The following is a 17767-nucleotide window of genomic DNA, read 5'->3' on the forward strand; positions in this document are numbered from 1 at the left end:
CCTTTTAATATGAAGACAAAAATCTAACTTTTTAATTTTTTATTCCGAATGACGCTAAAAGCGCTCGCAGAGCTGTAAAAATTTCGATAAGGATAATTATGGTCCTGTGTTGTGAGTGCTTAAAGCGCTATTCGGTAGAGTTCCACATTCAAACTATTTAAGCTGCGGAAAAAAAATCTATATATAAAAATAAATAGCTGAATGTGTTGCAAATCTCGAGAACAACTGAACCGATTTCGCTAATTTTTTCTTTCTTCGAAAAAAATTTAAAAAATTGCTTGAAAAAGTCTAAAAACAACACTTTTCTATATTCCCATACAAGAGATGCGTAATAATACTTAAGAGTCTTAGTATTAAAAAAATAAAGAATCAACTGGTTACTCGGTACGAAGTTCGCGGGGTCAGCTAGAAATGAATATTAATACAAGATATTCAGGAAGAAAGATTATTCCAAATTCAAACTTATGATATGAATGAAATGAAATTTTATACTTAATTTTCTTGAGAGTTGTAATCCCGGACAGTTCCGAGATGATTAAATTTTATGCAATGTGCACATTTCGTATCACACATCGTAAAACAGCCCATTTTGAGTATGATATTTAAAGCTACTTATAAACAGAATAGGTAACTAGGTAGTACAAAATTAATTCGTTTGGTAGCGGGCAGGGTCAGGTTAAGTTAAAAAAACCGGCCAAGTGCGAGTCAAGCTCGCGCACTGAGGGTTCCGTATACTACAGTGGTATTTTTTGACAATTTGCACGATAATTCAAAAACTATGATGCATAAAAATAAATAAAATCTGTTTTAGAATGCACAGGTAAAGCCCTTTCATATGATACCCCACTTGATATAGTTATCTTACTTCGAAAATTGAAAATACTAATTATTAGTTCATGGCCACAATTTTTTTTGTGTGATCTAACCCTAAATTCACGGTTTTTAGATTTTTCCCCGAATGTCTGCTATAAAACCTACCTACCTGCCAAATTTCATGATTCTAGGTTAACGGGAAGTACCCTGTAACTATCTTGACTGACAGACAGACAGACAGACAACAGAGTGATCCTATGAGGGTTCTATTTTTCCTTTTGAGGTACGGAACCCTAAAAAACCAGTTCATTTGATGAATGTGCTTTTATTTTTTATTGCTATATTTTTCATGAAACTCCCGTTTCAAAATTCCCCCGAAATATTGGAAAATTGCTAGATAGGTTTCCCGCTAGGCGGAGATTTGATTTAAAAAAGTATCGTGAACGGTGAAAGCCTTTTTGTTAACGTCCTTTTTTAACTAAACAAAAAAACTAACATTTTTGGATGAATAGACCAAAGAACTTGCATGTACTACTACGTAGATAGACCTCTACGGGATTTTGTTTAATCATTCATTCAAGGTTTATTTAGTGACTTTTGACGTTTCCTTTCTATTTATTTTGCTATTTTCTAACCATAGATTAATTACATGGTCTCGCTCCGCTCTACTTTCTAACTATAAAAAAGCTGAAGACAACCCGTTTGATGATTAGGTATTTTCATTTCTGTTTCTATTCCTTGAGTATTAAAATAAGTACTACCTACTTTTGCTCGGAATGCTATCTCATTTAAATTTGAACCAATATTAGTTTTCCCGTTGCAATGAGAACGTCAAACGCTCTTTCATTACTCTATTCCTACTTCTCATCTAAATTAATTCCATAAAATCTATTCATAAAATGATTACATTTTACCTTTGCAATTTATACTTTAATGACAATAATTATAACATTAATTTGTACACGAATAATTTTAATAATAATTTAATGGCATTCCAGTTGCATAAAATTATGATCATTAAATGATTGGGCTCGATGAGAAAACAAACAAGCAGACACACTTTTGCATTTAGCTTATGCTTAAATTTTATTATTGGAATGGTACGTAATAGCTTAATAAATTGATAATTTAGTAGCATCGACATTGAATCGAATCAGTAGAAATCAGGGGGCACGGCAGTGCCCCCGCCAAGACGAGTCAAACTAAAGGACGGGGCACTACGTACCTTTTCTCGAAGCGTTTCGTCGTATTTTCGAGCAGTCATAGCTTTGGTCTGGATGACGCTATTATTATTTCTTCTACCTCATTGACTTGTTATAGTAGTAGTAGTATATCATATCACTGTTCTACCTCGTTAATCAGAAGTACTCTGACAAAAGCTGTTTATAACAAAATGTTTTCGAAAACAAAAATAACGATCGTCTTTATTTTAGTTCATTTGATAGGCCGTAGGTATTGTGCGCGACAGGTCGAGGTGGCAATCGGGGTGTGAGGCGAGTCTTGCAGGGGGACGCCCCACACACCTGCACAACTAACCTTGCACCTCTATTGCCATTCTCATTCTTCATTTGTCTATATCGTCTGGGCCTCCCAACAGAAGAACATTGACGAATACTATAATTTTTCAAGTAAGTATTCTTTCAATTACTTATTACTAAATTGAATATGAACCGACTTTCCGCTCACTATGCTACTTGCGAGTTTCCGTGTTGTTCAGCAGGATAGACATTTTAAAATAAATAAATACATTTTTGAAGTACTTTCAGAACAATGCAATTCAGTGTGCTAGTTGATGCCTACGAGTTTTTGCGAAAATATAAAATCCTTAATTTCTCCAAATAAAAGTATCCCTAAATCTCAAGTTATCTCTCTTTGTGGTTAAGCCATGAAAAGGTGATAGACATATTGACTTACTTTTGCATTTATAATAATACTAGCTGATGTCCGCGACTTCGTCCGCGTGGAATTAGGTTTTTTAAAAATCCCGTGGGAACTCTTTGATTTTCCGGGATAAAAAGTAACCTATGTCACTCTCTATACCCATGCAAAAAATCACGTCAATCCGTTGCACCGTTGCGACATGATTGAAGGACAAACCAACAAACCAACAAACCAACAAACCAACAAACAAACACACTTTTGCATTTATAATAAGGGTACTGATTTCTTCGGACTTAGGTCTCATATGTTAGTGAATGCATAGTATTTATGTATCTTCGATATCTCGGTTGTTCTATGAAATGATATTTCCTCGAAGTAAAAGTAAAGTAAGTCCGTTTTCAAAATGCAAAGATACCTTTACATCAAATTACTAACATTAAGTTTATATCAGCCAACGACTGATCTGATTATGATAAAAATTGATTGGGTTCGATGAGAAAATAAACAGTCAGACACACTTTTGCATTAAGCTTATGCTTAAATTTTATTATTGGAATGGTACGTAATAGCTTAATAAATTGACAATTTAGTAGCATCGACATTGAATCGAATCAGTTGAAGAAATTGTAAAGGTATAAGATTAGATTAAGGTAGGTACTCGTAAGAACCTCATCACCAACAACAACCGTTAGACGTCGACTGCTGGACATAGGTCTCTTATAGAGACTTTCACACAAGACGGTCTTGCTCCGCCTGAATCCAGCGGCTTCCTGCGACTCGTCTGGTGTCGTCCGTCCCCCTAGTGGGTGGTCTTCCAACGCTGCGCCTTCCAGTGCGAGGTCGCCATTCCAGCACATTGGGACCCCAACGTCTATCAGTTACGTCTAACAAAATGTTTTCGAAAACAAAAATAACGATCGTCTTTATTTTAGTTCATTTGATAGGCCGTAGGTATTGTTCGCGACAGGTCGACGTGGCAATCGGGGTGTGAGGCGAGTCTTGCAGGGGGGACGCCCCACACACCTGCACGACTAACCTCGTACCCCGATTACCATGTTGACCTGTCGCGAACATAGATGTCAATAGGTAGGCTGACAAAGATGTCAGTAGGTACAGCCAATAGTCATTCAATAGTCATTATAATTTAGACCTGTATTAAAACGGAACCCATTTTCAGACGCACGTCGAGGTAGCGAATTTCTTGGCGAACTACAGCCGCCATGGAGTACCTGCGATCCAAGGGTTCGAAGTGGCCGGAGTCCCTGAAGACGCATTTGTCTATATCCTCTGGGCCTCCCAACAGAAGAACATTGATCAATATTATAATTTTTCAAGTAAGTTCAATTACTTATTACTAAATTGAATATGAACCGACTTTCCGCTCACTATGCTACTTGCGAGTCCGTGTTGTTCAGCGGGATAGACATTTTTAAATAAATACATTTTTTATTTTATTCGTTTATTTGCAATCACCAGCGATACATACAATATAATTTTACATAATAACAGACTTAAAATAAGGCCAAATAAGATTACAATTTTGTTTTACAGATTACTTAAATAGTTAATAATTATAAAATTATAACAGTACGTTTGAGAGACCAAATAATTTAAGCAATTACAATACATTTTTGAACTAGTTTCAGAACAATGCAATTCAGTGTGCTAGCTGATGCCTACGAGTTTTTCCGAAAATACTTTGTAAAATTCTTAACTTCTCCAAATAAAAGTATCCCTAAATCTCAAGTTATGTCTCTTTGTGGTTAAGCCATGAAAAGGTGATAGACATATTGACTTACTTTTGCATTTATAATAATATTTCTACGGACTTAGGTCTCAAATGTTAGTGCATGCATAGTACCTAGTTAGATACTTATTTATATTTTTCTATTTACTTGTACGTGAAATTTATGTATCTTCGATATCTCGGTTGTTCTATGAAGTGATATTTCCTCGAAGTAAAAGTAAAGCAAGTCCGTCTCCAAAATGCAAAGATACCTTTGCATCAAATTACTAACATCAAGTTTATATCAGCCAACGACTGATCTGATTTTGATAAAAATTGATTGGGCTCGATGTGAAAACAAATAGTCAGACACACTTTTGCATTAAGCTTATGCTTAAATTTTATTATTGGAATAGTACGTAATAGCTTAATAAATTGTCAATTTAGTAGCATCGACATTGAATCGAATCAGTTGAAGAAATTGTAAAGGTATAAGATTAGATTAAGGTAGGTACTCGTAAGAACCTCATCACCAACAACAACCGTTAGACGTCGACTGCTGGACATAGGTCTCTTATAGAGACTTTCACACAAGACGGTCTTGCTCCGCCTGAATCCAGCGGCTTCCTGCGACTCGTCTGGTGTCGTCCGTCCCCCTAGTGGGTGGTCTTCCAACGCTGCGCCTTCCAGTGCGAGGTCGCCATTCCAGCACCTTGGGACCCCAACGTCTATCAGTTTCCCGAACTATGTATGGGACTACGTAATAGAGAGAACCCTATACTAACTTTGTCTCCGTGGATAGAATACAGCTATCGACTATTTTGACGATGATGATAATGATGATTATACAAATGGCAAAGACAACAAACTCAGTAAGCGTTAACCATTTTGAGTCAGCAACTAATCACAAACGAAACTGTAGTAAAACAGAAACTCCTTTCATTTTTGGCATAAAGAAAACTAGATGTAATAATTGTCATTAAACTTAAGTGCCTTAGTGTACACGATTTCCAAAGTTACCGTGGGAGCCGCTCTATTCAAATTGCTTGCTCCCTATGATTCACTGAAAAAACTGTCACTGAGTGCCAGGATTTACGAAGAACGTACCTACTTACCGAATGACGTTCGGCCCGTTCCCTAATTGGTTTTTATACATCGCAGTAATACAGTCATCCTCATTAGTATCATTTATGTAATCGCACAGCTCTAATTAGTTATTTAAAGGTATTTTTAAGATCATCATCGTCATCATTCTCAACCGATAAACGTCTCCTGCCGCCTGAATGCAGCGGCCCCCTGCGACTCGTTTGATGTCGTCTGTAGTCTATCCACCCTATGGCCGAAATTATGTGCCCTGCCCATTATGTAAATATTATTAGTATTTACTTCTCTAATCAAGAGCTACATTTCTATTCTGGTTGCTGTGGAGGCCCTGGGGGAACGGACTCAGGGCTAAAAAACTCTTACGAGACGTCTCATCGCGATTTAATAAATAGAAGTGCTGGCACAATTTTTCGCAAACGATCTGCCTGGCTATTCAGCATGGGAATGCAGCCAGTATTCTTGGCACCATTTCACGCCGCGCCGGTGGGATTCCTATTTAGATAAGGCTAGCTTTAGTTTTATTACAACATTTTCGTCAGAAAAAAAGTAAATATTAAATGTAAATATTTTCAACATTTCTTTCGGGTATCGAATTATTATGGCACAGTTCTGATGTAATTTTTGTCTTTGAGATAATAAAAGAAGTCTATTACTAAGTAAAAAGCGATTCTCTTTAATACTTAATAAACATCCAATCTGATGGAAGTTCTTAATTCACGAAGAGCTATATACAAGTATTTATTTTAATCGCGCAGCTATTACAAGTTGAAAACGGGGAATGCCTGAAATATCAATATCGCTAAAGTACTTTAAGTAATTTCAAAATATTAAATTTACATTAAAAAAAAATTGCAGTGAAAAATGATCTTCGAAACAGTACATAGATACCTAGGCTTTGAAAAGCTAGCAGATAGATAGACAGACAGACCAGTTTCGTATTTATAATGTTAAGTATGGACTTGCTTATTTTCATGATTTTGTCCACATGGATTTATATTTGTTAAAAACCCCATTATAATTACTTAATATAGGTTAGTTACTTAAGAAATTTGCGCTCCTAAATCTTTAGGTCGGTCTGAAATCGGTTTAGCATGTGCATTGTGTATCAGTCACGGATTAAGATATTATTTTATGATGAGAATTATTTATAAATTATATAATTAAAATCAATTTTAAAGCACTTCTTACGTCTTCTATTCTAGATTGTACACGGAGAAAACGCTAATTAGTATCGAGTTGTCAATTAGGAAATTTATTTAATCTTGCATTTTCACTTAATAATAATCTTGAACTGACGCCCATAACTTTTGTTTGCTGCAGCATAATATATTACCTATGTCGTACCAAGTCAAGTGTACTTAATGTCTTCTGACGTATAGATAAGAGCACTCTAATTAACATTATCGATTGCGATTTGCGACCTAAGGTGAAACAAGTGGATCATCAAAGCTGATCAAAGGCTTACTTAGTTGCAACCAGAGATAAGTAATTACAAGTATATAGATTGCTAACAATATACGAAGCTCGCGTAATAAATACATTACAGTCCAGGACTAAAAGAAAGCAATCACTTTAACCACCGGCGAAGTAACATTGGAAGGCCGAGGCTAAGCCGGGGACTTCTGCCGGGATTTTAAAAGGACGAGGTGCCAGCCGAGTCCTTTTTAAACTAAACGAGGTCGGCAATTGCTATTTCAGCCGAGACTTATTTAGTACTTTAGTCCCATTTGCGAGGAAACAATAAAAACACACCAATTCGAACGTGATGAACGCTAAAAAAAATTAAAATATTAAAAAAGATAAAAATAAATTAATAAGAAAAAATAAAAAAAACAAATTAAAAACAAAATAACTAGTAAAACAATAATTAATAAAACATAAAATAAAACTTATGTAAAAATAAAATAAAAAAGATAGTTGAAAATACTAATAATTTGCATAAACACATTTTTACTTTTTTTGTGATGTAATCACAAATTCACGGTTTCCGGATTTTTCCCTTTACGTGTGCTATAATACCTAACTACTTGCCAAATTTCATTATTCTAGGTCAACGGGAAGTACCCTGTCACAGACAGGAACTGACCTTACTTGACAGACACGACAGACAGACAGACGGACAGATATACAGACAGACAGACAGACAGACAGACAACAAAGTGATCCTGTTAGGGTTCCTTTTTTTTTGAGGTATGGAACCCTAAAAAGACCGTATTCAGTGGCAATATTTTCAAGAGACTGTAGGCGTCTATTGCTTGAGACGACTAGTTTTAATTATTAGAGGAATTGAGATGTATCAAAGTAATGATTATGAAATAAGTAGTGCTTATACGTGCAAGCAAAGTCTCAAGCAAATAAATTTATCAGTAGGTCTCAATATTTTTCCAATAACGTTCAATATTATAATTTTTAATTTGAAAGGTTGCCTCTCAAGATAAAGCTGTTCTATTTATGAATGCCAAAATAATTTGTGTACACTTGCCGCTCCGCTAAAACACCGGCCAAGTGCGAGTCGAGTTTAGGATCAGTACATTATTAGATTTTAGTCACAGCTTACAAATTACTTCATCAATCGTTGTTTTCAGTATTTGTTGTTTAAATAAAATATATGGTACAAAATATACTGAAACTAGCTTAAGCCCGCGACTTCATCCGCGTAGACTACCCTCTTTACCCCTTCAGGGGTTGAATTTTTTAAAATCATTTCTTAGCGGAGATTTATGTCATAATAACTATCTGCATGCCAAATTTCAGCCCGATCCGTCTAACAGTTTGACCTGTGTTTGTGCTGTGCTGTGATATATCAGTCAGTCAGTCAGTTTTTTCTTTTATATATTATTTAAATTTAATATTTTTAATAAAGTAGTTTAGTTTTGAGATAGACTTTGAAAGATTTTTTCCGGCGTTTTTTTCATGGGAAACCCCCTGAAAAATAATTTAATTGAATTCCTAATTCAATATTCGACTTTGGGTCAACGTTTTAAACCAAATACCTATATTTCCTACCTAGAGACCAGTGACACGCGGACTGACAGACAGACCGACCGCAGAGTGATATTAATATACGGTGAAACGGAGCCCCCGTTTCACCCTTTGGGCACGGAATCCTAAAAATTGATATTTTCTACGCCGCGATAGTAGGCTACCTACTATTTACTTACACCGAGTTTTAAATTAATTGGCTGCAAGCTTTTCACGGCATAAAATGTTGCTTTGCTAATTTACATAAATCACTTAAGTTTTCGTTCGAAACGGTAGAGTTCCTGACATAATTATAGTCTAGTCATTTGGTAGTTTTGCCTGGAAAGTTTTCCGGGTGTTTTGATACGATGTGCTCTTTCCGAATTTTCATTTTGCCACCTTGTATCTTTGCCGTTTGCACCACCTTCTTGGAAAAATTGCGCCCAAAAACAGTTTTTTTGACATAACTTATTTTCGACTCATTTTACGGTTAACTGCGCCACTCACTCTACCTCATGGTGGTGTGGAAATGAGTTATAAGTTGTTTCTAGTTTAATTTAATACAAAACCATTTTCATCGTAAAATGAGTCGGAAAGAAGTTGTCATCAAAAAACTGTTTTTGGGCGCCATTTTTCCAAGATGGCGGTGCGAGCGGCAAAGATATGAGGCGGCAAAATACAAATTCTGAAAGAGTACGTCGAAATCTATGAAATCACCAATTTTAAAAACTCCCGGAAATCTTTCCAGGTACTAATAGGTTAAACTTCTGTTCCGTATCACGACGTTAAAGACAGAACAAACTAAACACTTAGGTACTTGTATAATATATACCAATTTTATTATGAAACTATTAGAGTATATTTAAGCTGTAATTTTGCAGTTTTAGGAACTTATTACTGATGTAGTTGTTAAATAAGTGTATGTACTTACCTACTTAATATTTTCATGGTAGTAGCCCGAAAGAGAACTAAATTTATTTTTGAATCTTTTAGCAGACAGTATAAATAAAAATAAAAATAAAGTTCCTCATAGGAAAGGAGCTGTTCAAGTATAAATGGTTCAAGACTAAAATGTGCATACCTACTTACATATTTTATTATAAGTGTAATTACTTTAATTTTACTTTATGATAAACCTTCATTGATTTCTTAGTGAAAATATTCTGAATTATGATGAAAACACATTGACTTGCTATAACAATCTAAACTATAGCAAGGGTAGGTCAATATGAAACCCACATTAAAATTTACGTAGTTTAAAAGCTATGAGAGAATACAGATAGGTATACAAACAAACACGAACTGCAATTGTTTTTTAACTAGGTATAATGCTTTCGCTTGACTGCAGTCACACCAAACACTAGCTGATGATGTAGGTACCCAAGGTGGAGTGCACTACTTGCCTAGATAGCTGTTTCTTTTGAAAATATATAATATTATGATGATAGGTATTCAAGAAAATAAAATTGCTAGTATGGCAATAATAGTATAGCAATAATAGTATACAACCTATATAAATCAACCTAGATAATATTTTCCTCACGACGCGACGATTTAACGACGCAACAAATAATTGTAGGATCATAAAATTAAAGGAAACCTTAATGAATGGCGGGACAGCATCACCAACATATTTTCAAGTGAGGACTGGAACTGTTTTATTAAACTCATAAAGAAAAATAGTGTTCAGATAGTTACGGTTAATTCTGTTTCCTCTAGGTGCTTAATTTATGAATCCTAGGGCGTAGCATAATATTGTAAACGTGAAAGTTTGGATATTCTTTAGTGAGCATCAGATGGCTGGACCATGAGCGAATTTGGAAGTTTAAGGCATTCCAAGATTTAGTACCTTTTTGCTACTATTTGGTACCTAGCATCAAATAATTGGTACCTCGCAGGGGGTAGTATTACGGTGAAAGTTGCAAGCGATTACTCCTCACGTCACAATGACTGCACTGATTAGACTGAAACAAAGAATTTGCTCCGCGGATGTCCACGGAATTTTTGAAACACCTATGTCCACGCGAACAAAGTCGTAGGTATGATCTAGTAGTCGGTATCTGCAAAGGAGATCCCATAGGCAGTGGCGTGCAGGTCATAGAGGCATAAATGCACTGCTTACCCCAGTTGTAATGGCTCAATGCATATTTTTCATTATGACCTGCCAGTAAATAGGTTCCTACCTAACTAATGCTTACCCTGGCTTCAAACACTGTGCACGCCACTGCCCATAGGGTAGCTAGTTTTGCAAGGTCTGCCGGAGGCGCTAAAGCTGCAAGAATCGCTGGAGGCGCATGTAAGGATACCGAAAATACGAAACCAAATTTTACTGAGACGAACATAGACTTCATTTTACTTTACCTTGGCAAAATAGAAGTTCTGTCAATTTACACGTCGCTCTTCTACTAGTATGCGTCCAAGCCTCAACTATTCATGATCATGGTACAATTAGGCTGTACAAAATATCTATATCTATACTAACAAAATTGAATTGAAGTGTCTGTCAATAATGTCGAAATAACTACCTCAAATTAAGCTCATATGGTTATTTGAACTGTAACATAACTGAATCACACGTTATTAAATTTTTTGTCTGTCTATCTGTTTGAACGGGCTAAACTTCGGAACGGCTGAACCTATTTTGACGGGACTTTCACAAGCAAGTTGAGAATTAACCAGGGAGTAAAAAAAGTAGCCTATGTTAGGCTACTTTTTTAACCGAATTTTAAAAAAGGGGGAAGTATGTTTTTCTACATATGAACACCGAAATCTCCGAGATTTCTGAACCGATTTGAGTAATTTTAATTTTAATCGATAGAGAAACATTGCAACAGTGTCCCATAAAAAATTTGGATTCCAACTTCTGAATCCTGATGCTGTACGGAATTGCTGTACCTGACCACAAAAATTGACGGGATGGATGGATTGGAAACTGTCGGTTATAAATTGATATTGGAGGTACCTTCCAAATAAAGACTTTTTGAATTCGAGGACCTAATTCCTCAGCCCTGATGATGTAAGGAATTGCATTCTTAAATCGTGGTGATCCCACGGGATTTTTATCTAAAATAAATTGATAGGTCTGAACTGAAGTATTGCTGTCCTTTTTCACAGCGAACTTTGTGAAAGGGGCAGTACTACATTATAGATTTCCCATTTTATTTAGAGAATTGGCATTATTGAACAGGCTATGATCGCTTTTTATTGTTACAGCTTTACCACTGCATGAGCGAGCGAGGCAAGCCGTCATCCGGGAACTGATTTACACCGAAGCTGAACATATCAACCATCTCACGGTGATGTTAGAGGTTAGTGCCTTTCTTTTTTGCTCACTCTATCATCTTCATTATCAATCGATAGAGCGGCACCCTGCGAATCGTTTGATGACGTCTGTCCACCTAGTAGGGGGTCTTCTCACTCTGTGCTTTCCGGTGAGGGGTCACCATTCTATTACCTTGGGACACCGACGTCTATCGGTTTTTGGAACTATGTGTCCTGCCCATTGGCCACTTCAGCTTTGCAACCTTTTGAGCTATGTTAATTACTCTGTTTCTCTTTACGGATCTCCTCATTTCTGATTTAGTTATGTAGAGAAACTACAAGCTCACCTTTTTTCATCGCCCGCTGAGTGACTCTAAGCTTTCTTATGAGGCCCATATTTATCGACCATCAAAATCGGCCAAACTGTTGGGCCGTGAAAAGCTAGCAGACAGACAGAAAGACAGGCAGACAGACACACTTTTGGATTTTTATAATATTAGTATGTATAAAATCTCTATATATAAAAATGAATCGCTGAATGTGTTGCTGATCGCAAATCTCAAGATCAGCTGAACTGATTTCGCTAATTCTTTTTTTATAATATTCCTTGAAGTACGAGGATGGTTCTTATGGAGAGAAAAATTTAAAAAATTGGCGGTACGAAGTTCGCCGGGCAGCTAGTTTACAATAAAAAATTTGGCCACGGAGTCTTAGTGGTAAAAAATATTTAAAAAAATGCGACATTTCGCCGAGATTAATAGTCTCATCTGGTGACAGAAGGGCTGGCTCATTTTATGCGCCACGGCTTGGCTGTACCGCGCGGAAATACAGCCAGTATTCTTGGCACCACTACACTCGGGTATGATAATGTATAGTAATTAGATAAAGGCTAACTTTTATTGTAATATTTTTACTTAAAAAAAGATATATTTATTAGAAACAAAAAAATTAGAAATGAATATTTAATACAAGTATCAAAACTTTATTCATAGTCGCACTATATCCAAGAGCGTAAGTTTGCGAATTTGCTCTTAAATAACAAGCAATGATAAATACTAGGTTGCGCTTACCTAGAAGATTCCTATTCACTCTTGCCTTGTAGTTATCTACTATTTAGGTTATAGGTTTCGCCACTTTAGGTTTGCACGTTTGCGGAGTTTCCCGAACAATTTCGGTTTTGCTGTCCCTGTCAAAGGGACTGTGGAAGCTAGATTGAGAAAAGTTTACGAGTGTCAAATTACATATTTCTCGCGCAAATATTCACTTGGCGGTGGCGGTGGCTGTTTAATAAGAAAAGTACCGTCGAAAGTGGGTCAGATTTAACGGAGTTATGGAGTAACACAACGCTAAAACTTGCATCCCCTATCCTACAGGACCTTAATTGTTTTTCGGTATACAAAATATTCTAGCTGTTAATCCAATAAAATCCTTGAAAATGTAATCCATAATATCTATAAAACATGCATGCAGTCACACACTCCCACTTACCTTACACACACGCGCACACACATACACACACACACACAAGCACATACACACAAGCATACATACACACTGTTGTAATTTTATTTATTCTAATTCTATTCTGTTAAAATTGTTTTCATTATAATTTTGAGTAATCTCTTGTGGCCTTCTGTTAAAAACGCTGTTGATTACTTTCAAATAAACAAAATAAAATTGTGTAGGTAACTCTTTTCGAAATCGGTTTTAAAAGGTAGATAATAACACAGTGTGTGACTCAAAACATATAGGAAGTAAATAAATCTATATACTTTGTTACCTCAACAGCTGTAGTAAGATCTCAGCTGATATAACACGCAAAAGGGTGATTCGTAAAAGTTTCGCCGAAGGTTAATCCCACAAAATATCGAGGGCACGAGGTAACCTCAATGATGAATGAAGGGCGGCCAGGCTAACTTGCAATATATCTTCCTGCTTGTTATGCCATTAGCACATTGAACTACTGAATGAATCAAAACTTACTTAGAAACTAATTAGGACGTCGTTTCTTTACGGACCTCTATTCATACCTACGAGTATATATTGTCAATAAGTGGGTATTGCGCGTGTCCAGTGGCCCCACTAAACCCCAGTTCGAGTCAATCGGACATCAGACAGAGGTAGAACTGTGCTCTTATCGGGCGTCGCTTCTTTACGGACCTCTATTCATACCTACGAGTATATACTGTCAATAAGTTTGTATTGCGCGTGTCTAGTGGCCCCACTAAACCCCAGTTCGAGTCAATCGGACATCGGACAGAGGTAGCACTGTGCTCTTATCGGGCGTTGCTTCTTTACGAACCTCTATTCATACCTACAAGTATATACCGTCAATAAGTGGGTATTGCGCGTGTCCAGTGGCCCCACTAAACCCCAGTTCGAGTCAATCGGACATCGGACAGATGCAGTAGTACTATGCTCTTATCGGGCGTTGCTTCTTTACGGACTTCTATTCATACCTACGAGTGTATACTGGCAATAAGCGGGTATTTCCTGCTTCTCAACATTGTGCTGAGAAAGGCAAATCAGTCATACTTTGAAATCGAAATTGTGGAAATTGCAACAACTACAACTTCTAATAATTATTTCACTATGGGACTAACTAATTGGAATTTCTCAACAATCTGTGAAGTGCTAATTTCTCAAGCACGCGTCTAATGTCTACGTTATAGAGGGAACCTACATACATGTAATAGTTTTAAACATTTAGATCATTGATGTCGAAACAACCCTTTTCTATGGTCTAGATCCACCGGCTTAGACTATACGCTACCTCTCAGTCTGTTCCAGAACTGTTTGTACTGTTTTGTACGTAAAACCTTAAAAAAGCTTTATTCACGTTTTTTTCAATATTAAGATACTTAGGTACAATGTTTGTGTCCAATCTTAAAAATGTAATTCTTGTAACTCGTTGTTAATATGCAATTACTAGCCTACATACCAAATTTCAGTATTCTAGTACGTTTTCATGATCATCAGTAAGTCATAAAATCGACGTATTTCAGATATCAATAAATCTGAATCCACGAAAGCTAGATAATTGTTATCGGGCAATAACCAACATTAATTTAGATTAAATTGATCACTCCATTTATATTAATTCTTTTGTCCTACAAACCAAATGAATGAACATGGTTCAACCAATTTTAGCTATCGCACATGAGCATAGCATATCGACATCGTACGCAAAGAAATAGAGTTTGTTTTAATTAGTAGACTGTTTGTAGTTAATCGTTATTAAGTACGAAAGCCCCTGAACGGCGCGACAAGTATTAATGCCTTGCATCGCGCGTTCACAAAGTGTTCACGGATTTTTGCACCGTGATTCGTTCGTAATGGAGAGCGGGCATAACAATCTAATCGGCAAGTTTTATTATTGCTAAAGTTTCCCCAGTCTTTCCAACTACAGCTTGGTAGTTTGAAAGACTAATAGTACGACAGAGATGTGAAACTAAACGTAATTTCTTGATGAGGTACCTATTCTTTGAGTACCTTTTCCCGCGGGTTTTTCCGCGTGGAAAGTAGGTTATTTGAAGATCTTGTTGGATCCTTTCTTGGTAGGGTCTACTTTATAGGGAGGATCTACAAGCAAAATCTCAAAGATTTTAGAATCTAATCCCAGCAGTTTGATCTTTACAAATTTTGACAATGAGCTAGTTTCTCATTTTATAGACTTGTTTGTCTGATTTTCAGACTTTACCTACTTGTGTCTTTCAAACCTAAGATTTACTAAGTGAATTATGTTTAAAGACCAAAATTAACGATTATCACAGAACAGGTTACCCTTTAACCACGAAGACTTGGTAGCTTGTTTGAAATGAAATGAAATGAAATGAGCTTAAAAGTATTTTTTTTCTATTTAGGTAGTCAACGCATTCAAAGATAAAAACAATAGCTGTATTTAGAAATCGGTACCTACAGGTCATAGCTAAAAAATACTGATAAGGTCTAACCTGAATGATAAGCACATCGATAATCATAGACATCATTTTATTCACTGAAATAGACATATTACAAGTACATACGCTAAAAGGGTGCTTGCGCAATAATCCGTGAAATCACGGATTCCGTAAATATACGAATCGAATGAGTATTTGTATGACAGCCACTTCGAAAAATCACGGATACGAACCAAATACGGATGAGTGCACAAAAACCCAAAGGGAAGTGCGTACAAAATGACAATTTAGAGCGGTTACGCACTCATCCGATCCGAGTCCATGAAAATACGGATATACAAAACTCGGATTGAACTCGGATATTGCTTACGCATCAATCCAATCTCTGATCGAAATCCCAGCTATTTAGTGGACATCTTTGACATATTATCTACGTCATATGTCCGATTTGAATCCGAGGCACATCCGAGATATTTTCACGACTGTCAAAGAGAACTCGGATGACTGAAGTCGGAGCTAGTGCGTAAGCTACCATACAAATAGTTCTCTGAATACTTCGCAAAGTATTTGATTCGGATCATATGCAGTGCGTAATCGCCCTTAAAGCGCCCCACCAAGCGTACCTTCTCCTGAAAATAAGAATAAATAAATAGAATGCATAAATAAATACTCATAATAATAAAATTTAACTTTGTGACTAGAACGTCTTCTAAAGTCAATTCCAGCTTACGTTTGATCAAAGAGGGCAACTCGCATCCAACTAACTAAATGCCTTAACTCCTAGAATATAAAATATTTAAACAAGCAGTTTATAAAAGTTCTTTTGACTTGAGCTTAGTCTAATATTTTCCTGCGCTAAAAGGAAAATATAAAAAAGAAATTTTAGCTGGATATATTTAGTTTTCATACCAGAATATAGACTGTTTATCTTCCACCAAAGTGATCACTCCGCGAATTACTTACTGCCTTGAATGGTAAATGTAGTTTTTAAGGTGATTTGATAGACCCAGCCGCGATAATTCAAATTTTAGTTAGTTTTTCGAAAATAGTAGACTACTCATACATCAAAAGCTTATAGTACGTAATGCGTTTTGCGGGCATAACACTTATGCATTTACATGTTTTTCCATAAAAACTTTGGTTAAAAATACTCATTTACTTCATATTTGTTCCTAAAGGATAATTTTCTGAATTTTAACAGATTTGCACAAATATGAAGTAAATGAGTATTTTTAACCAAAGTTCTTATGGAAAAACATGTAAATGCATAAGTTTTATGCCCGCAAAACGCACTACCATACGCTTTCGATGTATGAGTAGTCTACTATTTACGAAAAACTAACTAAAATTTGAATTTTCGCGGCTGGGTCTATCAAATCACCTTAACAAAATAAACTTCGATAGTCAGGCATTTTTTTGGTTTTAACAGGTTGAGGAACATGACAATTGTTCGAAACAGTTGTTTTGTGGTATGTATTCTCTGGTATTGTTAAGTCTTATGCAAACTTAGAAAATTACTTAAATGAAATCGATTTGTTGTTGAGAAGTTCTACCGGTGCTGAATAAAATAGAAAAGTTTTTATTTAGGTACATGATATTTTACAAGTGCTTTCAAATAATCAATCAAGACACGCGGCAGCGTGTCAAAAGCCAAGTTCTTATTCAATTTACCGCTGTAGGCTTGCAATTTAACAATGCCTTCCTGCAGTTTGGACTGAAAAAACACTCCACTCTTCTAAAACCAACCTATGCCTATAATTACGGCGGCAATAATAAAAAAAATTACCATGTAATGGGAGATCGGATGTTATGGTAAATTGGGAGTCGAATTTTTTATGGTTCACACCACCCTCATCATTGAAATTTATGCCTTATAATGTCTTAACAAGGACTTTATATATTTTTTTTTATATAATTATTTTCTTAACAACGGCTTATTGTAAAAATATTAGGTTAGGTCTAGTCTAGTAGTAGAATAGTCGATTATCCACGGAAAAGTATGAAGTGATTTGGCTCCTCGTTTCTAACTCAAACCGCTAGAATGTGGAACGCCCTTAAATAACCTTTTATTTATTACTTATTTGGGACCATAGCGCACAGTACAAAACACAACAACACCAGA

At 36.0% G+C, this 17767-nt stretch overlaps 1 protein-coding gene across 2 annotated transcripts in view; it reads left to right on the forward strand.

Moving 5' to 3' along the window:
• The window catches only part of LOC117995685 (uncharacterized), an 86733-nt gene that overhangs the window by 33538 nt on the left and 35428 nt on the right, over window positions 1–17767 (forward strand). For both annotated transcript variants that reach the window (XM_069509024.1, XM_069509025.1), the window contains exons 5-6: window positions 3872–4028; window positions 11699–11793. In XM_069509024.1, the coding sequence (XP_069365125.1) occupies window positions 3872–4028; window positions 11699–11793 (252 nt within the window). The remainder of the gene's footprint in view (window positions 1–3871; window positions 4029–11698; window positions 11794–17767) is intronic.

This window comes from Maniola hyperantus, chromosome Z, assembly GCF_902806685.2.
Source record: "Maniola hyperantus chromosome Z, iAphHyp1.2, whole genome shotgun sequence".
NCBI lineage: Eukaryota > Metazoa > Arthropoda > Insecta > Lepidoptera > Nymphalidae > Maniola > Maniola hyperantus.